The sequence below is a fragment of the Candoia aspera genome, chromosome 7 (assembly GCF_035149785.1).
Source record: "Candoia aspera isolate rCanAsp1 chromosome 7, rCanAsp1.hap2, whole genome shotgun sequence".
Taxonomy (NCBI): Eukaryota; Metazoa; Chordata; class Lepidosauria; order Squamata; family Boidae; genus Candoia; species Candoia aspera.
The window spans coordinates 78734588-78761407 of record NC_086159.1 but is presented as its reverse complement, the minus strand read 5'-3'; the positions used below and the strand labels follow the sequence as shown (position 1 = coordinate 78761407).

Sequence of the window (26820 nt, the reverse complement as noted above, 5' to 3'; positions counted from 1 at the left end):
GATAGTGGAACAATTATCCGGTGAGAGAGTGAGTTCCCCTTCACTGGATGGCTCCTAAACAACCATCTGTCTGGGATGCTTTAATTTGGCTCCCTTCACTGAGTGGAGGGTTGGACTCAGTGGCTGTGGCCCCTTCCAGCTCTAGGATTCTAACAAACCATTGCTTTTAAATATGAAGTCCTTCTACATCAGAGAAAGACACCACTTTCCATATTTGTTTCTCTCAATATACCTGACAGTCAACAAATATAACAAATATTTGCTCTAGTAAATTCTGTGTGGCCCCAGTTATCCATTATAAGTCACCTGAGGCTATGCAACACTTTTTTCCCAAAATATTCTTCCAAGTATCTAGATGTGCATGTAAGGCAATTCTTAGTATGGAAGCAGAGAAGCCAAAAGTGAAGGTGAGGGTACAGTTAATATTAATAGGCTTAAATGCCACTTTTCCCCATCAGAATTGATTCCTGGTAGACCAGTTGCAATCCTCCTGGCAGCAAGCAACTTGCAGGGAACTTACTCATTATGGTTTGCTACTTGAGCAATGGTCCTAGCTATTGAACTGAATATTCTGAAGATATCCAGAAGGAAGTTAGGCATATTCCAGCTTGCATGACTCATTCTAGACAGAAAACTGGGCATATACAGTACTTAACTATATTAGTCTCTCCTGGCCTATGACAAGATTTTTTTTCAGAGGCAGGCTTGATGTTTTACCCTCCTCAGTTCTTAATGGGAGATTTACTAAGGTCAGTATGTGAAAGAATGTCTTTTTATAGCATCAAGACTATATGTCAGAGTGGAGCATTCAGACACACTAGTTAATGGTGTCTGAACACAATACTCTGTCATGATTTCTTGGGGTTGAGTAGCTGGGAATAGATACTTGTAGTTAGAGTTGCAACACAGAGGTGCAGGGGGGAGAACTGCTAGCATTTCCTTCCAACAGAGTAATTGAAGATTGTTTTGGCGAAGCTGCTTATCAAGGTCAGGTAGTTGGCACCATCTGGAAACTGCTGCAGCTTCAAAGCAAAAGCAGTGGGGGGTGCAGTAAAAAAGCAGAAAAGTACTGGGCAGTTTATTTTAACAAGGAGGAAGGGTTGGCAGTGAGAGGGAATGTAATGACTTAATTTTACATATTGTGTGGGAAAGTTTCATTCAAGGCTTTGAATTCAGTTTAATAAACACTAGAGACATTCTCCTCATCTCAGCGTGGTCTTTGCTAAAGCCAGGACATCAATCCTACCAAACTGAAGGAGTGTGGGAAAACCCAGACAGATAAACCCCCAAACTCAAGGCAGGTCTGTTCTGGGTTTCTTTGAATGACAGTTCAAAGCCTCTAAACTATGCATGCGTTTTCCCCCCTGGATAGGGGCCCCCTCCTGCTCACCATCCGTACTCATAACACTCCTGGTTTCTAGCCTGGTGCCTTCACCACTAGACCAAACTGCCCCCATTACCAAAGCAATTTATTCTCTATTTACTGACATGTTTTACAGGTCAAAACAAAACTTTCCTTATTGATTTTCTTCTATCAGATAAGAAACAGCTTATCAGATACAACTTTGCCAGGTTTGGCATTGCAGCAATTCAAATTTGTAAACAGATGATTATGGAAACAGGGCTGGGCAAACACATTAAAGTCTTTGTCATGCTCCCTGATCAAATGTTCCCTGAACATCTTATTGTACTCACATCCATCTTGCTGCAACGCGTGTCAACCTGCGAGTCGACCAGCAGGGAGGGGGAGCATGGTTGGAGTGTGAATCATTTTGTTTGGGCTAGCTCTTCACACCAAGGTCATCTACAAAGAGCCATTACAACCATCTGCTGGCACGAGAAGGAGGGGGCACATGCCTAAGGGGCAGTGGGGGGGGGGATTTGCTGTTGAGATTTTAATTGTAGAAATGCGCGGGAAACTTCAATTGCAACTTTTCTTCTGTACTGAAATGCTTCGCACCATTAAAATAGAGTAATATGCAAAAGCTTATAAGTCGTAATTAATGAGTGCCTGAGTGTTGCAGTCATCACATAAATTGCGAATCCTTAAACCTGTGACTCATCACATCACACTGCGAATCCTTAAGCCTGTGACTCTGCCCGGCAACTTTTGTACCCAGTTGAGAGTTGAGGAAATTTCCAAAAATGCCAAGACCAAGATTGAGAGAAGCCTCGCCCTTGGGAGAGACTGACGAAACCATCCACTACGCCAAAGGAGCGGAGACGATAGAGGAACCGAAAAGGAACTTCAAGGGCGATGTGACAGAAGCAAGCCCCGGGACCCCGAAAGACTACCCTACTGAGTTAGAGACCGAGCTCATCACCCTGGATGTAACCCAAGAATCCCGAGCTACGGCACCTTGGTACCCGACAAAGAGCCAGACAGACCTTTGGGAGTCAGAGTGGTTGCCACACAGAGACCAAAGGCAAGCAGACTGAGACTGGGCTGCAGGAGCCGACAGAGGCCTTGGACTGGGTTTGCACCAACCGATTGATATTCAAACGAGGATCTGAAGAATGAGCTCACAGGAGACCAAGAGTGAAAGAGGAGTTACACCCCAATGACTTCGCGGCTTGGAAGCCAGAATGGAAACCATGCTGCAGAGCATCTCACAGACCCTCGAACATCTGGTGGACCTACAAGAGGAAGGGTCCGTGGCTTATTCCTGGAGATCCTCTCCCGATCGAGGCATGGGACCCAGACCTACACTCTCACCTAGACCGCCATCACCACAGCCTGAGGCCAGAAGAGGCAGGAGGCAGTCAGTGACCGGGGGTGATCCAGTGTCCAGGCATGTAAGTCTTGTCCCTGCCAGGGGCTTGCCAAGGGACTTACACATTAAGTTTAATGGGGATCACCAGCAGCTGTCCTTTTTCATGACTGTGTCAGCATACATGCAGGAATTTGGGGATTCCTTCCTAACCAAATATTCCAAGGTGAATCTAGTGGGCTCCAAGTTATGGGGGGCTGCAGCAGATTGGTTTGTGCAATTACATGATGCCATGGCCCCTGAACTCCACAGCCTTAATGATTTCATAAGAGCCCTAAGAGAAAGATTTGAGGATCCCTTAGACAAACTGCGAGCGAAGACAGCTCTGCAGCAGTTGAGGCAACGAGATAAAACTGTCTCAGAATATGCCATGGAATTTAAAGCTCTGGCGGGAAAGATAACTGACTGGTCAGAGTCTACCAAAGTAGAAAGGGGGGTCTGCAACCTGAGGTGCTATGTTGGGCACTGGGATGAGGAGACCCTGCCACCTTGAGGGAGTGGATTTGTCTGGCTGGAGAGGTAGACAATACCCAGTACCAGTTCTGCAGGCAATAAGAGTGCAAGTGATCAGGAGGAACACCGTGGCCCCTAGTGTTGCAGTACCCAAGGAAACTGACCAGACTGGGAGAAGAGGATAGAGGAAGGAAAGGGAAGAAAGGAAGATGTTACAAGTGTGGGAAAGGCAGTCATTGGGCATCGGAATGCCCCTGTGGAAGATCCAGCGCAGCTGGGAAATCTGGAGGAAAGCCTACGAAGTCCCCACCAGTCAAACACAAGGGGTCCACCACTGCTGTGACGGCCCATATAGAGGAGAAGTTTGACCCCTCCAAGGACTCTGGCAAAGACTCTGAAAAGATGAGATTTCCCAGCTGGTGGGAAATGGGGCGCACCTGTTCTGAATAGCACCAATGAACAGGTGGAGAAACCCAGGTGCAAAACCCCAGCCTCCAAAGAGGAAGACAATGAAGACCTATTGGTGAGTGATGACTGTTCTACTTTACTTATAAGGGTTGAGCTAAAAAACCTAAGAAGCAAGCATAAAGCTAATCTAACTGCCATGCTAGATTCAGGGTGCACAAAACGTTTAATTCACCCAGCTCTCATTCCTATGTTAAATTTGAAGGTGAAAAAGCTTAAACAGCCAATAGTGTTTACTTGGATGGAACTGTGGCTCATGGGGGACCTGTAGAGTTCCACACAGAGACTGTGGCCATGCGCATAGGGGGCCACAAAGAGACTTTGCAATTTATAGTGGCACCTATAGCAAACTATTCCATAATTTTGGGACTACCATGGTTGAAAAGCAGAAAAACCCAAGTCCAATGGGAAACAGGAGGACTGAAATTTAATGACGGGCTTTACGCCAGTCCAGAACCAATGGCGAAACGCCCGCCCAGCCAATTCACTGGAATTATGATAAAAAAATGCCCGACCTTAACCACTGAACATGACTCTTTAATTCCTAGCCAGTACTGTGAGTTTTCTGATGTTTTCAATGAAAAGGAATCAGATCAATTGCCTCCCCACAGAAAGACTGACTGTGCTATTGAAATTGACCCGAAAGCGAAGTTGCCTAAGCCAAAAATGTATGCCATGTCTGAGACAGAAAAGAAGGTGTTAAGAGAGTTCATTGATAAAAATTTGGCCAGGGGATTTATTGAACCAGTAAACTCCCTGTTGGCCTTGCCTATTTTATTCAGGACCAAGAAGGATAGCTCCCTGAGACTGTGTACTGATTAAGGGGCTTAAACACCATCTCAATAACCAATCAATATCCTCTACCGCTAATGAAAGACATGTTGTCACACCTATGAAAGGGGACTATTTTCACTAAATTAGACCTGAGGGAAGCTTACTTCAGAATCCACATTACTGTAGAGAGGGAGATGAATAGAAGACTGCGTTCAACTGCCTGTTAGGGTCCTATCAATATAAGGTCCTCCCGTTCGGGTTAGCTGGTACTCCAGGAATGTTGGTTTATCTTGATGATATCTTAATCTACACATCTACAGAAAAGGAACGTGTCAAACTAGTCCAAAAAGTTTTGCAGAAGCTGTGAGACACCCAGCTTTATGCAAAACTGTCCAAGTGTGAATTTCACAAAACTCAATTGGATTACTGGGGCTACAGAATTTTCACTAAAGGGATTGAAATGGATCCTGCAAAGATTCAAGACATTATTGCGTGGAAACCACCACGCACCAGGCGCCAACTCCAAAGTTTCCTGGAGTTCACAAATTTTTACTGCCAGTTTATCCCCCAATTTGCCCAAATTGTGTTGCCATTGGCTGATCTGTTGAAAACAAGAGGCAGGGGGGAAATGCGCAAGGTCTCCACACCAGGAGCACGCTTGAATTGGACTCCTGACTGTCAAACTGCTTTTGACAATTTGAAAGCTCTTTTCATAGCAGAGCCCATTCTTAAGCATCCTGACCCAGAACAACCATTCATCATTCAAGCTGATGCTTCTGACCAAGCAACTGGGGCAGTCTTACTTCAAAATGATTCTAACCAAGTCCTGTACCCCTGCACCTATTTGTCCCATTAGTTCAATGATGCTGAAAGGTGCTGGCATGTATGGGAGAAGGAAGCTTTCACTGTAAAAACTGCTTTATTGGCTTGACATCACCTTTTAGAGGGAGCCAAACATCCGTTTGATGTGTGGACTGATCGTAAGAATTTGCAAGCATTGTGCACACCCTGAAAGCTGAATGGAAAGCAACTACACTGGGCTCAGTTTTTCAGCCGCTTTAATTTCACTTTGAACTTCTTCCCAGGGAAAAAGAATTCCTTAGCGGATGCCCTTTCTCACTTACCCCAGCACAATAGTCAACAATCTGAAGTAGTAGATACCGTTTTTTCTGAAAAACAGTTGGGAATGGCATGTGTAATGCGCAAACAAGCGACAGCCCCAAAAGTGAAAGTACAAGCAAACTTGAAACAGGAACTGCTCCAGGCGCTCACTAACGATCCCTGGCTACAAAGTAACAAACCCAATTTGACTGAACACAATGGGTTCTGGTACTGCAATGATAAGATTTATGTACCTGAAACGTTATGCTTAAAAATACTCCAAAGATCTCATGATGACAAATCAGCTGGGCATTTTGCCTTTACAAAAACTTTGCACTTAGTTAGGCGCCAGTTTTGATGGCCAACTCTAAGGACTGATGTAAAAAATTATGTTAATACTTGTCCTACTTGTGCACAAGCAAAAAGGAAAGGGGGGAAATCTCAGGGGCTGTTAGCTGATCCTTCCAGACCATGGAAAGATATTGCCATGGACTTCATTGTAGATTTACCTAACAGTAAGAATAAGACTGTTACTTGGACTGTCATTGACTTATTTTCAAAGCAAGCACATTTCATACCTTGTGCAAAGTTTCTGACTGCTCCGCAGCTAGCCAAGCGGTTTGTACAACACGTATACCACCTGCATGGGTGTCCTGAATGTGTTATTTAAGACTGGGGCATAAAATTTACTTCTAAATTCTGGAAGACTTTTAAATTTAATTGGGGTTCACCAATCCTTAAGTTCATCACATCACCCCCAGACGGATGGAGTGACTGAATGGGTCCAGTCTACTCTAGAGCAATTCCTACACTGTTACATTAATTTTCAACAGGACGATTACTTCCTTTCACAGAAGTAGCTTATAATAATTCGGTTCATCAAAGCATGGGGTTGACACCCCTCCAAATTGTTTCAGGTCAGGAGTTTGTTCCCATTCCCAAAATTATTCTTAAACCACCAGCCACTTGCTCAGCAGCATAATGATGTACTAAGGTGGCTGCTGCATGCCCATAATTAAGCAAGCTTTAACTGATACACAACAGACTTATAAAAAAAATTGCTGACCGTAAAAGATAACTGCAATGGGACATGAAATTGGGTGACAAAGTCTACCTTTCAACCAAGTTCCTTAAGTCACAGCAACTGTCCAAAAAACTGGGACCAAAATTCATTAGTCCTTTCCCAAATGTCAAAATCATCAAGCCAGTTCAATTCAGTCTCCCACATAACTTAAAGAGAATTCATCCTGTTTTCCATTGCAGCTTACTGAAACCTGCTCATGAATCCACTAAATGGCATCCTGCCTCTCCTCCACCAACCCCCATCATGTTCGATGGTGAACAACACTTTGAAGTTAAAGAAATCCTGGACTCTCATATGCATCATGGTTCCTTACAGTATTTGATTAAATGGAAACATTTCCCTGATCATGAATGGGTTTTCAGCCAACATGTAAATGCTCCTGCTTTAACTTGTAAATTTCACAACAAATATCCTGACAAACCTGCTCCTTAATTCCACCCCTATCCCTTTGCTCTTCACTGGTTTTAATCTTGTATTCATCATTTTTTTTAGCTTGTCATTTTTTCCAGGTGGGTGGTATGTCATGCTCCCTGATCAAATGTTCCCAGAACATCTTACTGTACTCGCATCCATCTTGCTGCAACGCTTGTCAACCTGCGAGTCGACCAGCAGGAAAGGGGAGCATGGTTGGAGTGTGAATCATTTTGTTTGGGCTAGCTCTTCACACCAAGATCATCTACAAAGAGCCATTACAACCATCTGCTGGCGCGAGAAGGAGGGGGCACATGCCTAAGGGGCAGTGGGGGGGGGGATTTGCTGTTATTGAGATTTTAATTGTAGAAATGCGCGGGAAATTTCATTCGCAACTTTTCTTCTGTACTGAAATGCTTCGCACCATTAAAATAGATTTATAAGCAAAAGCTTATGAGTTGTAGTTAATGAGTCCCTTCGTGTTGCAGTCATCACAGTCTTTTTCTTTTGATCACTATCACAACTACTGATAGATGCTTTCTCAAGCTGAGGTCAATCCTCTCAATTTATTACAGCTTGTTTGTATTAACAAGGCACTAAATTTCATTTTGAATGTTTATCTTGTATTAGTTCATTATCATTAATATTGCATTTCAGTTTATTATTGTAATGTTTTTATTATCTTAAGAATTGCACTTAACACCTTTTATTCTACTTATGTATCTGTTTAATCTTCTTTTCTTGGTTCTTAATTTTTCTTGTATTTTATAATTTTTGTCAGAGAGTTGTATTAATCACTGGTCAATGACTAATTCCTACTGATTGACTATCTCAGTAGGAATATTCAGAAGACGTAAGAATGTAGAATAAGCTCTACCCAAAGGTTTCTCATTCCTATGAAAGTTTCTCCATCTTTTCTAATAAAATCCCAACACAAATTCTGGGGAAAGCTTTTGTACATATTTATTTATATCAGTCCTAACTAAGATCATATAATAGATGCACAGAATCAAACATTGACTTCTTTTTCTAATACTATTTTGAAGCTACTTAAATAGTAATTTCTCCTCCAAGGCACTTTGCCTTCTTACAGATTACCTTATTAAATGCTGAGATTAATTTTTTTTTTTTAAACTGTAAGTAAGCCACAATATGCAACATAAGGTCATTATAAATTTTTCTATTCACAGCATAGGAAGTTGATGAATTGAGCCTACTAGGATCCTTAGAGTTAGAAAAAATATGAAGTCACATACATTGGAGGGCAAAGGGTGGGAAGACTTGAAGAATGTGAAAATCATGATCCTACACCTGTACCACCCAAGTACGACTGAGAGGGAAACAACTGCACAACCTTCTGCTGTTCTGTGGCCTATTCTGGATGTTATCACCGCTTCAGAAGTGACCATGGCACTGTGGGATATGAGCTCTAGTGTCCCTGGCCTAGATCAAATACCTGCTTCTGAACTTGCGACCTGGCACCAACCCTCGTTAGCAGCTTGCTTCAACCTGATGGCGGTTGAGAACCGACCTGAACATCTTACCTGCTTTCAAGTGGTGTTTATTCCAAAGATGGAGCATCCATCAACTCCAGAGGATTATCAGCCTATATTGATTGCTTCAACCATTCTTCCCACTTTCATGATACCCTGACTACATCACATCTTTCTCAAGAAAGATGGTTGCTTGGAGGTGACAACTCTGCTTCATTCCATTTTCAGACAAATCCACACCAGTCAGGCGCCATGTGCAATGCTGTTCTTAGACATCTCCAAAGCCTTTGACAATGTATCTCATCACACTCTCTTCTGCATCACTTCTGCTGCCAGTTTACCCCCTCCTGTAGTCACTTATCTTCAACACCTTCTCAAGTCATCTACCATGAGGCTAGCAGAGACTTCTACGAAATTTGGACAAGGACTTCAGCAAGAAGACCCATTTTCCTCTCTCTTATTCATCATGGTCATTGATGAACTTGTTCAAGCATCATTCCCCAATGTCAGGTTCGACTTTGATGGCCTATGGATTGACTGCCTGGTGTACGCTGATGATCTGTTGGTGGAAAAATCTATCAGGTTGCAGGAGAAGTTGGACCATCTGATCAGAGCTCTTCATTTGGGTGGGATGTTGTTGAACTCTAAGAAGTCTTTAGACCTTACCATTGCCAAAGATGGAAAGAGGAAATGCATGGCCCTTTTACCAATTGCCTATCGATGTAAGGACACTTCTGTACAACCTTTAGGTCCCAAGGAATTTGTGAGATATTTCAGTTTCAAATTCACTTGGAAAGGCTAGCTAATCCTGAAACATACAGGGAGATTGAATATGCTTCAAGAGATTTCCAAGGCACCCCTCAAGCCCTGCCAATGGCACCCAAATTTACACATGGACTCATGTTAGGAAACTCCCATCAGAACACCCTGAAGAAACTGGACTGCCTGATTCATTCCATAGTGAGATGCTGGCTGTGATTACTGAAAGATACTCCCCTGGGCTATTTCTATGCCAACATCAAAGACAGAGGCATCAATGTTCCCTGCTTTTTGACATTCATCCCACTTATGCAAAAAGCTCAGCTTGCAAAAATCACTTCCAAATCCAATGTGTTATTTGATACCATCAAGTGAAAAGATACCTTCTGCTCATTGGGGAAATGGATCAGCAGGCCATTAAGATCAACTTGCTTGTTGTCACCAATAAATCAGAAGTGTGGACTGAGTGGAATAACTTGCTAATGCAATCTGTTGATGGCCAGGAACTGAGTATTGATCCAGTAGCCATGCGTGGCTGTCGCATCCTTCTTGGGTGTTTCTCAGCTTGTACTTGCAGGGGGTCCAGCTGAGGGATGGGTTGCTTTCTACAAAATCGAGTATGTGGGGTCTTTCCCATTAAATAACAGACAATGTAGTGGCACTTGTAAGGCTTCTGAGACCTTGAACCACGTCTTGCAAGTCTGCAAAATCACCCATGATGCAAGATGTACATGCCACAATCGGATTGTTCAGTGTTAAGAACAACTTTTGTGCAGGGACTGTATGCATACATGGGTTGAATCCATTATACCATCAGGTATGTCATGTATTAAGCCCAACCTTGTTGTGGAGAGATCCAATCAGTTGTGGAACCTAGACATCTCTGTAGTGTCTGGATACAGACTGAAGGAGGCCTGGCATTTTAAAATTGCCAATTATGGACTTCCAGAGCATGTTGCTGCTATTCTTCAATGGGCTGCGACTCTGGCTTCTATTAACACATGCCCACCATTGTCTCCAATTGGGGCCTCTTCTATGACCCATCTGGCTGTGGACTCTGAAGGTTTGGGATTAAGCCGTTGAGAAATTACGGACCTTTGCTTACTTACTATGAACGGCTCGCTCAAATGCTATGACCTGTACACCCGAGGCACAAAGACTGGCCATTAATGGACTGCACAGTGGTCCCCTATGACTTATGACCTGCTTTCAGCAGCAACTTCTTCTGCATGACCATCAGATAGCGATACTTTCGCCTTAGAGAATCGACTGCGGAGGGAAAGTTCGGTTTTATTGTATTATATTTCCATTTTCTTTGCCTGTTGATTGCTCTAATAATAAATAAAATGTTAACTAGCACAATTGTTCCATCAGAAGAGATGTTCACTTCCTTCTATATCCTACTCTATAATAAACATTAGTCACCTCTTTGCAATGATCAAATAATTAGGTTGTCACTGTTTTCCAGCAGTAGGGAGGCAGCAGATCTTTTTGAGATAGTTGCAGGGACATTTTAATGATCAAAACCCAGAAAAATTGAGGTCAGGCTTTGAGAATTACGGCAAATGGGTGCTTAGGGGTTTACTTGTATGAAGGCAAGAGATCTTGCAACTGGGTCATATGCATATTTTAAAGACAGTTAAATTTTTAAAGAACAATCTTTGAGATGCAATGTATAAACATTACCATGGCACGAATTTAACAAAATCTCCACCTCAAAATGCAAGTACAACATCTTATCAAGCAGACTGGATTTAAAAAGAAATGGGACATATCTGTTACTATTACTTACCCTTGTTAGGTTGCCTCAATAATCTCTGGAAAGAAGGGTAGTTTTAAGACCCTATTCAAGCACAGGAACTGCTGTTATTAGCTGATGTTTTATTTTGTGTTATATTTCATTTACTGTTTATTTGTATCTTGTTTATCTTTTTAAAAAACAGCTTTTCTCAGTTTTTCCCTATATCTTATAGCCTAGATTATTTTGAAGGGCTCTAGCTATTTAGGTTTTTAGTTTTCATTTGTATTAATTCTTACATCACTCTTTTTGCATTTTATATTATGCTATAGTTAATGTTTGTAAATGTAATATTATTTCTAATTCTTATACATAGCTTTTAGCCTTACAATGCTTTATAGTGTTGTGCTGACAATGCTACCTTTGGTTAGTCTTTATACTTTTATTGCTTAGCTAGTTTATTTAGTTACTTATTTATTCAGTTTGATTTATATGGCTGCCCATCTTAAATACATGACTCTGGGTGGCTCACAACATTAAAAACAAATAATTGTAAGCTGCCCAGAATCACGAACGTGAGATGGGCAGCTATATAAATTGAATGAACGAATGAATAGATAAATAAATAAACATAGACAATACAAAAATAAAACAGGAAATAAAATACACAGCTTCCGCAGAATCATAAAAAGCCCCCAACATAGCCAAGAAACAGTCTCCATCCCACACTTGGGGCCCTAGGCTCAGGTACAGAACCAGGTCTTCCAAGTCTTACAGAAGGCCAGCAGGGTGGGGGCCAACATAATCTCAGGAGGGATGATATTCCAGAGGGTAGATGCCGCAGCAAAAAAGGCTCTTCTTCAGGGCCCTGCCAACCAACATTCCTTGGTTGACAGTACCAGCAGTGTGCCTCTCCTGTTGGATCAGATAGTATGAGTAAAGACAACCGGTCCCATAAGTAACCCAGCCCCAAGCTATGTAGAGCTTTAATGGTGACTACCAGCACCTAGAATTGCACCCAGAAGCAAACTGGTAGCCAGTGCAGCTCATGGAGGAGTAGTATCACACACACCAAATAACCGTTGCTATTAACTGCCTGTGCAGCTGCATTCTGCACCAGCTGAAACTTCCACATGCTCTTCAAGGGCAGCCCCATGTAGAGTGTTTCAGTAGTCTAAATGGGAGGTCACAAGGGCATGAGTGAGCAGGGGTTCCCCAGTCCAGGAATGGGTACAACTGATGCAGAACACGAAAGGCCCTCCTGGCCACAGCTGCCACCTACTCTGAGTAGGAGCCACAAGTCCAGGAGGACCCCCAGATTGCACACCAGTTCTAAGGAAGTGCCACCCCATCCAGAATCAAAGATGGAAGGTCACTAAAACCAAAAACCCAAAGCCACTTAGTCTTGCTTGAGTTGAGCTGAAACCTGCTGTGTCCCTCAATCTCCGGGCACTGAGATAAGACACCACTACTATGGCCTGAGGTGGAGATATAAAACTGGTGGAGATATAAAGCTCACCCCAAACCATTGGATGACCTCATCCAGTGGCTTCTTGTATATGTTAAACAAGAGGGCAGAAAGTACTGGACCCTGCAGCACCCCACAAAGTAGAGGCTGGGGGCTGTACCTCTCCCCACAACCAACACTGACTGAAATTGACCCCAGAGGGAGGAGGAGATCCACAACACTGTGCCATCCACTCCCAACTCCTGCAGCTGATCCAGAAGGATACCATGACTGAAAGCTGCCAAGAGGTCAATAAAAGCAAGGATGAACCCACTACCACAGCCCACTCCTGCCAGAGGTCGTCCAAGAGTGTGATCAATGTCAGTCCTATACCTAGGCCTGAACCCTGACTGAAAGGAGTCTAGATAATACATTTCTTCCAGGGTCCTCTGAAACTGTAGTGTGACCAAAAAGTGAAGGTTGGAAACTGGATGAAAATTGTCCAGAACAGTCAGGTCCAACAATGGCCCCTTGAGGTGCACCACCACCTTCTTAATAGATGGTGGAACTGCTCCCCCTCTCAAAGAGGAATTAACCGCCACCTGGATTCAGCCACACATCCCCTCCCAGACAGCCTTGGTTAATCCTCTTCAGAACCCACAGCTCCTCCGTAAACCATGGGGAGTGCTGGATTCGATGGGATAAGAGAGGCCGCACAGGCACGAACCTGTCCAAGGCCCTGGCCGCCTCCCTATTCCAGGTAGCAGCTGGGGCCTCCGCTGGACCGTGCAGCAGATCCTCGGGTATAACCCCCAGCTCCCTCTGAAACCCCACTGGATCCATCAGTCTCTGGGGGTGGACCAATCGAATGGGTCCTGCCTCCCTGCGGAGGGGAGTGGCATAAGAGAATCTCACGATCATCAGGGCATTACAATGGGGACAGGTATAACTCTCCCCTCAGATCATGTTGCCACTGCTCTGACAAGAAAACTAAATCCGGTGTAAGGCTGCTGTCTTGAGTTGGGTCCTGAATAATCTGAGACAGGCCCATGGCTGCCATGGTGGCCATGAACTCCTGAGCCACCTCTGAGGCACACCCCAGGGATGGCAGGTTGAAGTCCCTCAGAACCATAAGCCTGGGGAACTTCTCAGCCAACCCCAAGATGGCCTCCAGTAGTTCAGGCAGGGAGGTTGCTACGCAGCAGGGAGGCTGGTACAGTAGCAACACTCCCAACTGTTCTCGGGAGCCCAACTTGAAAAACGGTCTCACAACTGGTCACTTGTGGAGCAGGGCCCCTGAAGGCCAGTAGAGATTCCTGGATGACAACAGCCACCCCTCCTCCACTGCCCTGGAGTCTCGGCTGGTGCCATACATCTCCGAGACACCCCTCCTTCCAGGCCCAGCCAGGTTCCGATAATACATGCCAGGTCTGCCCCCTCCTCCGTGATCAAATCACATATAAGGGGGGCCTTGTTAACTGACCTGGCATTAAGCAGCAGCAGCTGGAGACCAGGGCCTACATGAGTCTGCCGACCAGGGCCTGGATCTGAGCACGGAGGGCCGGAATACGCCACTGGTAATAAACACCAGGGGCGCCTTCCCTGAAGGTGGCCCACCCTCCGGCTCCTGTCATAGCATCTCCAGCCCATCACCACCTTGATAACCTGCCCTGCCCTACAACCCCCAGAGTCTCCAAGTCCATTTGTCCCCAATCCTGGACCTGTAAAGTCCCTGGTTAGAAGTAGGGGTAGGGATCCCTCCATTCGTACTACCTTGCATACACTCAGTTGACCACAAGGCAGTGAAGGGCCCCCCAACACACCAGCTTGTGCTCTCCATGTTGTCAGAGCCCAGCCACCGCCCCCACACTCACTCACTGTGCCCCCCTCAGCCTCTCTCACTGGACAATAGGAGGGGCACTCCATCTAGTACTCCTCACCCCCTGCCTTTCATTCAGGGAGTGAATGTTCTCACATACACCATCCAAACCTGTACTCCCACATATCTCACCCCTGGGAGGGAGTACCCCATTCACCTTGGAGAGACCCTAATAGCCCCCACTGTGTCTAAGCAGGTTAAGGAGGGATGGCCAGATCTTAATTCCATGCTCCAGGCACCCACTATCTGGCTATTCCAGGGGCCCCAAGGCCCCCAGAGCATAAGGGACAATCCCCCCCAATGCTGCCACTGGCACCAGGACCAGGAGACCCAAAAAGTCCCCCAGAGCCACTGACCAGCAAAAGGGCCTGAGAGAGACCAGGGCCCACTGCTCCCCCCTGCCGAGGCCTCCACATGCCAAAGTCCGCAGTGCCACCAAAATTTGTAGTGGCGCTACATCAGTCTATCGCCCAGAGACCTGCCACACCACTCAGGCTGTTGTGCCACCAAGGCCACCAGACTAGTCCACTGTCCTCAGGTCCTGCCGTGCTGCTCAGCCCAAGGCCTGCTGTGTCACCAAAGTTCACCGCCAGGCCTGCTGTGCTGCCAAGCTTCCCTGCGCTGAGCCAGTCTGAGACAAGCTGGTTCCCTGCACTGAGCCAGTCTGTTTCTCCCTTGCTGGCTGAGGTCTGTCTGCTGTGCCAGGGTTCACCACACCACACAGGCCCATCACTCCATCGAGGCCAATCTGTTGCCTCGAGGCTCGCTACACTGCTGGTCACTCCAGGGGAGTCCACTGTACTTCCAAGGCCAGTCTGTTGTGCCACCAAAATTTGCCACTGCACCTTGCCACTCTACCCTACTGCTGCACCTTGCTGCCTAGGTGTCTTCCCCCCCACTTCGTCCAGGGGGCTCTGGGGGGCTCTGGTAGAAGCTTCAGTGGAAGGTGGCTCTGGCAGAGGTTCCGGCAGAAACTCCAGACGCAGTTCTGGCAAAGGGACTCTGGTAAAGGGGCCGTTGTGCCATCAAGTTCTGCCACCTCTCACTGCTTTGTCCAGGGGGTTCCATCCATCTGAAGATATGACTTCAGATATACTGTCTTTCAACACCTCATAACCAACTGATCACAAAGACTAGTACAGTATACACAGGAAGTTAGGAACTGCCCGTTCCCTATTTGTTCCTTCCTCTTCCTGCTCTTTGCTTTTGAGATAGTTAATCTCAGAATCAGAAGCAATCTCAGAAGCAATTTTAGTCCCAATCAAGATTGGGACTAATTTAACCCTTTGGGGCAATCAGTTTGTTTTTGGGATTTGCATGACATAACTCCACATGACCCAGTTAAGTGTATTAAGTAACTAGGGGCATGCTTCTTTGTAACCTCCAATGTTAATCTTTGGATAAAAATAATTTTTATTTAGCTATTATTTTGTCTTTGTCTTTTCCAGCATACAATCTGTCACAAATAATGATTTGGTTTTAGGTTGTGCAGTGGCCCACACGATACTCCTTTTAGCTAATGTTAGGGCATTAGATGTCTGTTCTCTGAATAGTTAAGGGCATGTTTCTTTGTCTTTTGTTTCTATTTGTGTGGAATTAAATCCTAAATGTATCATCACCTACAAAAACACCCAGATTATTTTCAGCTGAACATATAGGTGAGATATTTAAATGCGACAGAGAAGTCAACAGTACTAAAAATAGAATGTCTTGAGAGACCTGTCAAGTTTCATGCTGTGTATCTGATTTAATGAAGTGATTTTCTTTGAATACTAAGCAGAGCTATAGTGCAGCAATACAAATCTTTTTTTTTACACATCCAACTTTACAAAAGAAGCTTACACTATTTTTCTTTTTCCATCTCATCAACTTTTTTTCTGCAAAAATTATAATGGTGCATTAACAGGCTACTCTTTGTCTTATGGGAGACACAGGAAGTGCAGGCCTTGCTGGTATGTGTGTGTGTGTGTGTGTCTTTGAGTCAGTTTTTTGACTCCTGGTGACTGCTTCGAGAAATCCCTGCAGTTTTCTCAGAAAGATTTCAGAATTGGTTTGCCTGTAATGTTTGCCTATCCTAAAATACTCTCAGACTCACAAGCAAGAGCTGAATAAAATCTGGTTTATTAAAGAATAGTATGCAAGTACCAAGAAAGCTGAGAATGAGAAAAACACGCCAAATGCAAACTAAAAACCCCTTGATACAAACGAGATCCCTCCCCCCGTAGACTCTTCCCAGGCTCACTATCCCAGGTGCTTCTAACGGCTCTTGACGTTGCGGTGGAAAAGTCCTTGAGCCGAGCACATAACCCAAACACATTCCATTAACATGAACATAGTTACAGAGCTTGGCACAAGGTCAGCAACATGGCATGTGAAATGTTATGATGTACAGTGCACATTGGAACAGTGAACATGACATACTGCCCCTCCAAAACTAAGCAGAAGGCTTGAGAGGGTAAGCTAAGTGGAAACGGTTAACTAAATCAGGAGCATTAACATGGCGAGCAGGCACCCACTTAGGGTGGGGGAAGTGTTTCCAGCGGATGAGATAGTGCAGAGTGCCTCGAAGCTTGTGGGAATCAACCACCTCCTTGACTTCAAAGTGTTGTTGCCCGTCAATCATGATAGGAGCAGGAGGAGGAGGTTGGGGATGCCAACGTGAAGATTGATGGACAGGCTTGAGCAAGCTGCAATGAAAAACAGGGTGCAAGCACTTCAAATTGTGAGGCAAATCCAATTTAACAGTAACCGGGTTAACAAGACCAAAAATGGGGAAAGGACCAATGAATTTGGGAGCCAGTTTCTTAGAGGGTTGTGCGAACTTTATGAATTTGGTGGAAAGGTAAACCTGATCTCCAATTTTGAAATCGTGTTGCACAGACCGGTGTTTATCGGCTTGGAACTTGTAAGCAGCCTGGGCGTCAGCCAAAGCCTGTTTAATGACCGGCCAGGAATCAGCAAGCCCAACAGCCCAGTCAGAGGCAGAACAAGACTGGGGAGGGGCTTGTGGTAGCTTGGGAATGGGAACAAAGTCATGCCCAGAAACTATATGGAAAGGGGTCTGTCCAGTGCTCTGATGGACAGCATTGTTGTAAGCCACCTCAGCGAAGGGCAATAAATCAACCCAATTGTCCTGATGGTAATTTATGTATGCTCTAAGGAATTGTTCAAGTGTAGAGTTCAAAACCTCTGTAGATCCGTCCGTCTGGGGATGCGACGATGTGGACAACGCCTGTTTGGTGCCAATCAGTTTTAAAAATGACTTCCAGAACTGGGAAGTGAACTGTGTTTGGTGAACTCCCACCAAATGGGAGGGGCAACCGTGGAGACGGTAGATGTGGACGAGAAACAGGCAGGCCAATTGAGGGGCTGACGGGATGGAAGCACATGGAATGAAATGGGCTTGCTTTGAGAAAAAATATTTTACAACCCAGATGACAGTTTTTTTCTGACTGGGTGGCAAATCCACGATAAAATCCATAGAAACCTCATCCCAGGGATGGGATGGGCTGGCGACTGGCTGCAGAAGTCCCTGTGGTTTACCAACTTTCCATTTTGACATGGCACAAACAGGACAGGAAGCAACATAGTCTTTCACGTCACGCCTTAAGGTCGGCCACCAAAATTGATGGCGAACCAAGTGCAAGGTTTTGACAAAACCAAAGTGTCCAGCAAGTTTGTCATCATGGGAATGCTGCAAGACATCAGCCCTCAAAGTTTCAGGCACATAAAGGCGGTGTTCCACCCATGCCAGACCGTTTTCAAAAGAAACATTGTCTCTATTAGCTAGCAACCAAGTGTCAGATTTCAGTGCCTGGAGAAAGTCCTTTTGTAACTGACAAGGAACCTGCATTTTCCGCTTCCCAGACGGAGCTGGGGGTGGGATTGCCTGCGCACGGGTTTTGCTCCGGGTGATGGCAACCAAGCCTAGTTGTGGTTCTGTGAGAACAGTTCCCACTATATCTGACACGGGTTCAGAGTCCTGAGGCAGACATGACAAAGCATCTGCCAGAAAGTTTTTCTTCCCTGGGATAAATTTCAATTGGAAGTCAAAGCGACTGAAAAATTGAGCCCAGCGAATTTGTTTAGGGCTGAGATGCCGGGGGGTGCGGAGGGCTTCCAAGTTCCTGTGATCAGTCCAAACCTCGAAAGGGCATTTAGCACCTTCCAGAAGGCACCACCAGGCTTCCAAAGCGGCTTTTACAGCAAAAGCCTCCTTCTCCCAAATATGCCACTGGCGCTGTTTCAGAAAATTTTCTGGACAGATACGCGCAGGGTTTTAGGTGATTTTCGGAATCTCTTTGTAACAATATAGCCCCACTTGAAAAGTCAGAAGCATCAACTTGTACTACAAAGGGGCATTCAGGATCCGGGTGTTGTAAAATAGGCTCAGCAGTGAAGAGGATTTTTAACCTCTCAAATGCTGTTTGGCATTCCGGTGTCCAATTCAGCACTGCCCCAGGGTTTTTTACTTTGCGTGTCTCCCCCAAGCCCTTGGTATGGAGTAGATCAGTGAGCGGCAGAGCAATTTCAGCGAACCCCTGGATAAATTGGCGATAATCGTTACTGAACCCCAAAAAGCTTTGTAGTTGCCGCCAGGTGTGGGGGTGTTCCCAATTTAAAATCGCCTGAATTTTTTCAGGGTCCATCTCAATGCCCTTGTCAGAGACTCTATAGCCTAGGTAGTCAAGACGTGCTTTGTGAAATTCACATTTAGAAAGCTTTGCATAGAGCTTTGCATTTCTAAGCTTGCTTAACACCTGTTTGAGGAGGCGTTCGTGCTCCTCCTCGGTTTCAGTGTAAATCAGAACATCGTCTAAGTAAACCAGGACCCCTTTAAACAAATGATCATGTAACACTTCATTAATCAATTGCATGAAGACTCCTGGCATCCCAGCTAACCCAAAAGGGAGGACTTTGTACTGAAATGACCCTAATGGGCAATTAAAAGCAGTTTTCCACTCATCCCCAGCTTGTATGTGGATGCGAAAATAAGCTTCGCGAAGGTCGAGCTTGGAGAAAATTTTCCCCATTGATAGATGGGCTAACATGTCTTTCATTAGAGGTATGGGATATTTGTTGCAGACCGAGACAGAATTTAACCCCTGATAGTTTGTACAAAGTCTAAGCGTGCCATCCCTCTTTTCCCGGAAAAGGACAGGGGCCCCAACCGGGGAATTTGCAGGTTCAATAAATCCCCTTGACAGGTTTTTGTCAATAAAGTCTCACAATGCCACTAGTTCCTTCTGGGTCATTGGATAGATTTTCGGCTTGGGCAATTGGGCATTGGGGACCAGCTCTATTGCACAGTCAGTCTTTCGATGGGGGGGGGGGCAGCTGTTCTGCTTCCACTTCCCCAAAGACATCTGCAAAGTCTCGGTATAGGTCGGGCAAGTCTTCTAAGTGTGGTAAGCTGGGGTGCGGCATGGCGATCGCCGCTCTAACCACCCCCACACGTAAGGGTCTCTTCTGTAGGAGCTTGGTAAAACCCATCATTAAAAGTGACAGTCCGGTGCTCCCAATTTATATATGGGCTGCGCCAAGTCAACCAGGGAATTCCCAGAATTACCATGGGATTACCAACCAGTGCCACAATAAATTTTAAAGCCTCCTTGTGGCTGCCCATTTGCATCGCTACATTTCCAGTAAAATGAGTTGCTGGACCCCCACCCGCCGTTGACCCATCTAGCTGGGTGAAGATCAAAGGCTGCTTTAGAGGAAAGCTGGGTAAGTCCAAAGCAGCAACCAGATCAGGGTGAATGAGACACCTTGAACACCCAGAGTCAATAAGAGCCCAGATTTCCGTAGTCCTAGTGCATGAGCCCAACTTCACTTTCACTGCTAGAGTGGGGCAGTCAGACTTGTTGAGGTTTTCCTACTAACAGATTAAGACTGCTATTGTATCAAATCATTTTGGCCAGGTGAAGGGGTTGTATTAGATTGTCTCCTCGCACGTGCTTCATGCAAATAGCCTGGGGGAGGGGAGGACCTGCCCGGACTTGTTCTCACTTCCTTTTTTTTTTTTTTCTCTCTGCCGATATGTAGCAAGCAAGGCTTGCTCCAAAGGGGGCTAAGTCCTTTAAATGTTTTGCTTTTGTTTTTGCTTTCTGTAAATAAATTATTTTTATAGAAATGCTTGGTGTGTGACTTTTTTGACCTCTCCTGGGCTAAAGGCTTTCCCAGCATCTGCCAACAGGTTATGGGCCCAGTAAACAACGCAGTAAAACCCAGAGAGAAAAGAGAGGTCAGCTCCACACCTCATGCACAATTTAAAGGCAGGTAGCAAAGACCTGTGAAGATTTTCTTTGGAGCCACCTGGAGATTTTCCAGCAACTGCCGGTCTGCAGGACTTAGAAGCCAGCTGAGGTGACTTGCAAAAGAAGGAAGAAGCCATGGCTACCTCCCAGCCCTCAGCGATGCCTCTGGAGCGCCTATCAGAGACCAACTATTTGAATTGGGCCCTGAAGATGGAAATGTATCTTCGCAGAGAGGATCTTTGGCTGCCAATTGGTGAGCAAAACCCCCAAAATCCCAGTGCCGAATGGCTGAGACAGGATGAGCGGGCTAGAGCCACCATTATCTTGGGAGTTGAGGACAATCAGCTAGTCCACGTGCGAGGCATGCAGTCTGCAAAGCAACTTTGGGACGCTTTGAGAGACTTATATGTAAAGGCAACAGCAGGGAGTAAAGTTACTCTGACGAAAAAGCTGTACAGAGCCTACCTTGCAGAAGGAGATAGCCTTCCTGAGCACCTGCATTATATTCAGCAGCTGTTTGTTGAGTTGCAGGAGAGAGGAATGGAATTTACACCTCTCACAAAATCCTATATCCTCCTGTCCTCACTAAATGCAACATGGGACACGCTGATTTGTACCCTGGAGGCTATGCCTGAAGCAGACCTCACCCCATCGTATGTTACACAGCGCTTACTCGCTGAATGGGAGAAGAGAGAGGAAAGATCCCCCCCCCATCTCTTTTGGAAAGCTGCAAGACCAGAAAATGAGGGAAAAGAAGGGAAAGGAACCTGAGGCCACAGCGCTAGCAAGCCAGCGATGCTTCACTTGTGGTTCAGCTGGACATTTGCAAAGAGACTGTGCCATGAGACCCAAGGGTAGAAAGACAGAGCAGAAGAACACAAGGGCAACACAGAAGAAGGCTCTTCAGACAACCCAGATTGCACAGGTTGCTGAGAAGGGTAATTCTGATGTATGGGTGTTAGATTCTGGGGCCAATTGTCATTTATGTAATTGTAAAAGCTCTTTTGTGTCACTGTCTAAAACTGAAAGACAAAGTGTATCTTTGGCTGATGGGTCTGTGACCAAAATTATGGGACAAGGTGACTTGTATTTATCCAGCTTAGGAGAAACTGTAAAAGGTGTGTTGTATGTGCCAAATTTACAATCAAACCTTTTATCTGTGGCACAATTGGCTGCAACAGGGTATATCATAACATTTAAGAAAAATGGTTGTGAGATATGTAAAAATGGGAAATTGTGTGCTACTGGTATGTTAAAAGACTCCTTGTACATTGTGCAAAATGCAAGGAAGCCAAGCTGCAAGGCTGCAGTTGGCAACACACCATATCATGACCAATGTGTACACCTGATGCACAGGAGACTTGGTCATGCTAATTACAAGTATATAGCACAAATGCCACAACTGTGTGCTGACCTAAAGATAAAACCCTGTGATAAATACTTAGACTGTGTAGTTTGCAAAGAATGCAAAACACTAAAAGCTCCTGTGAGTAAGCACAGTGACAGAGTTACAACTAGACCTTTGGAAATTGTACACTCTGACATTATTGGTCCTTTTGCTCCAAGTCTTGGACAAGCAAGGTATGCAATGACCATCATTGATGATTTCTCAAGATACACATTTATCTACATCTTAAAACATAAAGATGAGGCATTTGAGAAATTTAAAAGTTTTGTGACATGGGCAAATGGAAAATTCCCTAGGCCTGTATCTGCACTCCAATGTGATAGAGGAGGAGAATACCTTTCTCACAAATTCAGAAGGTTCCTAGTGGAAAAAGGGATAGAACAAATTCTTTCTAACCCGTACACCCCTCAGCAAAATGGTGTTGCTGAAAGAAAGGGCAGAACCTTGCAAAATGCGATGGAATGCATGTTAAAAGATTCACGCTTATGTTTTAAGTTCTGGGGAGAAGCTTTATCGACTGCTTGTTATGTTCAGAACAGGTTGTATAACTCTATGATTCAGGACACTCCATTCCATTTGTTTTATGGTGTGAAACCAAAGGTAAGCCATCTTAGAGTGTTTGGTAGCACTGCATGGGTTCACATTCCAAAACAGCAGAGAAGGAAAGGAGGCCCCACAACAAAGAAAGCCATCTTTGTTGGCTATGAACAAAGCCAGAGGAGCTACAGGTTCATAATGGGAGAGAAATTAATAATTAGCAAAAGCGCTTCTTTTGCTGAACAAAACTGGGGGAGATTAAATTCTAGCTCTCCAGTTGAACTGACCACCACAAAAGAACAGCAAGGACTTGCTGATGGTGATCTTTTGCCTGATGAGGACATTAAACCAGAAAAGCAAACTGAAGATCTGTCTGATGAGATAGATGCTTCTCAGGAAAGTGATAGGAGTCAAAATTTAAGCCCTGTATTACCTCGCAGATCACAGAGGAGTAATAAAGGCGTTCCTCCATCACGTTTTCAGGCTGAAACGGTAAAGGCTTTTCACATATTCACAGAACCTGAGTCTTTAGAACAAGTGAATGCTTTACCACCTGAGATTGCACAAAATTGGCATTCTGCCATGCAACAGGAATTAGCATCCTTGAAAGAAAATAAAACATGGAAACTGGTAAATCTACCTCCCAATGAACGCTGTCTGGGTTGTAGGTGGGTTTTCAAACTGAAAAGGGATGCTGATGGCAAAATCCAAAAATATAAAGCAAGGTTGGTTGCAAAAGGGTTCACTCAAAGGAAAGATTTAGACTTTGACAAGACTTTTGCACCAGTTACTAAAGGTGAATCAATTAGATTACTGTTAAAAGTTGCTGCACTCAAGGGAATGTCAGTTAACCACTATGACATTCAAACTGCATTTCTCTATGGTGATTTAGACCACAGATTATACATGCAGCAACCCCCTGGCTATGAAAAAGGGGAGAATCTAGTCTGTGAACTGCAGAAGTCAATCTATGGGTTAAAACAAGCTGCTAGATCCTGGAACCAAAAAGTAGATGAAAAACTGCAGAGTTTTGGTTTTGAAAAAGGAAAAGCAGATCCCTGTGTATATATGAAGAAGGACAAACAAAGCTGTATGTATCTGCATTTATGTTGATGATTTGCTGCTATTCACATCAACAGAAAAACAAAGGCTTGATTTTGAAGCCTGCATGAAAAGCCATTTCATATTAAAAAAAACCTTGGAGTTGTGACCAATTACCTAGGTTTGGAAAAACACAGGAAGAAGAATGGTAGCTTTCTGTTAAACCAAAGGGGAGATAATGGTAATGTGAATGGAAAGACATATAAAGTCAGAGAAGATTGATTTGCATCTTAATCTATAGTGTAAAAAGGGGAGTGTTGAGGTTTTCCTACTAACAGATTAAGACTGCTATTGTATCAAATCATTTTGGCCAGGTGAAGGGGTTGTATTAGATTGTCTCCTCGCACGTGCTTCATGCAAATAGCCTGGGGGAGGGGAGGACCTGCCCAGACTTGTTCTCACTTCCTTTTTTTTTTTTTCTCTCTGCCGATATGTAGCAAGCAAGGCTTGCTCCAAAGGGGGCTAAGTCCTTTAAATGTTTTGCTTTTGTTTTTGCTTTCTGTAAATAAATTATTTTTATAGAAATGCTTGGTGTGTGACTTTTTTGACCTCTCCTGGGCTAAAGGCTTTCCCAGCATCTGCCAACAAGACTCACCATAGCGTCTTCACACCCATCCTCCTCCACCTGCCCACAGGCGCTTTTCAGGGCAGGTGGCTGACGTTTCCCGCTGGCTCCGGAGAGGCAACCTCAGCCTCTCCTGAGAAGTAAATCTCTTCTTCGATGTCTGTAGCCCCCTTGGCCGCTGACATCCGTTGTGGTGGGGGGGGTGGTTTGGTCAGCGCTTTAGTTGCTCGATCTCCAACCTTGGGTTTTGGGCAGTCTGCAGCTCGATGTCTGACCTTTCCACATGGGATACACTGGCCTTGTGCATAGCGTCGCTGTCTCTCCTCTTCCCACGTTCGGTGGCCAGATGGGGTAGCCGCTGCTCCGGTTCAGGGCCCCCACATTGTGGCTGGCGGCTTCTTGTGCCTTCTGGCCTGCAGGTAGGTGCATTGAGCATGCTCTGCCTTCCTGGCCAGACAAATCCATTCGTGTAATGACTCTGGGTCGTCTCTGCATAGTGCCCATTTTAAGACCTCACTGCTGAGTCCGTCTTTGAACCTTTCTACTAAGGTTGACTGAGACCAATCGGGGACCTTGCCTGCCAAGGCTTTAAATTCCAGGGCATAGTTGGCTACCGACTTGGAGCCCTGGATGAGATCCTTTAGTGCCTCCTTAGCTCTTGTCCTGGCCAGAAGATCCTCAAAATGCAGTTTTAGTGCCCACAAGAAGTCTTCAAAAGAGTCTAGCTCAGGGGCGTCAGCCTCTGTTAGTTGGACATACCAGTCTGCCACTCTGCCTTTTAGCTTAGTGGCCACTGCCGTTATCTTAGTCTTCTCTGAAGGGAAGCATGGCTCGAATTGCTCCATGTAGCTCTTTACATTAGTTAGGAAAAAAGATAGCTTGTTAGGATCCCCATCAAATTTGACAGAAAAGTCCTTCACCGCCCCTCCGGCTGGAGCAGAACTGGCAGCAGGTCGAGTGGTGGGACCTCAGGACATGGTAGTGGTTCCTCTTCGGGGCGGAGATCTATCCCGGAGTCGTCTGCGGCCCCACTCCACCGGCGGTTCGGGAGGGAGGATGGGTGATGGACGCGTGAAGCTAGGACTTCCATCGTCTCTCACCTGGCCGCCCATCACCAAGGACAGATTTTTTAGCAGATACTCCACCGATTCCATTTTTGCCTCAAGTACTCTCAGACTCTCAGGGGTTTGAGATTCCTCCCTCTGTTGCACGCCAGGCTGCCTCCCCGTTGCTACCGTGGTAGATTCCACCTCTGGAGTCAGCGGGAAACGGTGCTTCCACAATGCCTGGGACGTCCCTGGCTGGGGCTCTCCCATTGTCTCCCAGCTGATCAGCTCCGCGAGTGATCCACGTGGTGCCAGTTGCTCTAGCTCTCCCCCATTGCTAGATCCCACCAGCTCTGGGCTGGAACTCAACTCCTTCTGGTAATATGAAAGTTCGGGGGGGGGGCTCGGCTCTCCACTCCGACTTGTCGACTCGGGCAATGGGTTAGCTGACTCCTCGAGCTCCCCAGACCCTATTCTCGACTTGGCCATTGCTAACTATTTCCCTCACAAGAATTGATCTCGGTAGGAGCTAGCGGTATACTTTGGAAGATTCTCAGCTTTATGTAATGTTTGCCTATCCTAAAATACTCTCAGACTCATAAGCAAGAGCTGAATAAAATCTGGTTTATTAAAGAATAGTATGCAAGTACAAAGAAAGCTGAGAATGAGAAAAACACGCCAAATGCAAATTAAAAACCCCTTGGTACAAACGAGATCCCTCCCCCCGTAGACTCTTCCCAGGCTCACAATCCCAGGTGCTCCTAACGGCTCTTGACGTTGCGGTGGAAAAGTCCTTGAGCTGAGCACATAACTCAAACACATTCCATTAACATGAACATAGATACAGAGCTTGGCACAAAGTCAGCAACATGGCATGTGAAACGATGTACAGTGCACATTGGAACAGTGAACATGACATTGCCCTTGTGAAAGGAAATATGTAAAGAAATAAGTAAAGAAAATTATCACTGGATTAGAGCAGTGTTTTCCAAATTGTGTGATTTCTAGATGTGTGGACTTCAACGTCCACAATTCTCAGCATTCCGCAGTGCTGACTGAAATTTTCGGGTTGAAGTCCAAACATCTGGAAATTGCCCAGATTGGGAAACACTGGATTAGAGCAAAACCTTGCACTGCAGCACTGTGACTTGAAAACTCTAAAGCACTTTCAGACTTCTACTTTAAATGGTTCAATATCCCAAGGGCCAAGCTTTCTTGCAGTTGCCTCTAAGCCTAAAGAAGTAAGAACCCAAAATCAAACATTCCATATAATGGAATTTATGTGAATTTCACATATTGGGTTGAATTGGATGATTTTTGGCCACAGGATTTTGTTCTATGCTATATAGTAAATAGATTATCACAACCACAACATGGTGATAGCCAGTTAAGATGTTGACACTAACAACAGGGCACAATTTTCTTATTAACTCAATAAATGAACATCCAGGCATAATTAATAGAATAATTACATGTGGAGAAAAACATTATTTCTGCTAATACCTACAGGATGGAACTGCAGCTATATTTT

General features: G+C 45.1%; 1 protein-coding gene across 1 annotated transcript in view; it reads right to left on the bottom strand.

Annotated features, from left to right (window-relative positions):
- LOC134501529 (protein piccolo-like) overlaps positions 1 to 25778 on the bottom strand; it is a 57148-nt gene extending 31370 nt beyond the window's left edge. Inside the window, exon 1 of the mRNA XM_063309370.1 lies at positions 25344 to 25778. Coding sequence (XP_063165440.1) covers positions 25344 to 25778 — 435 coding nt within the window. The remainder of the gene's footprint in view (positions 1 to 25343) is intronic.
- Between the last annotated feature and the right edge of the window lie 1042 nt (positions 25779 to 26820).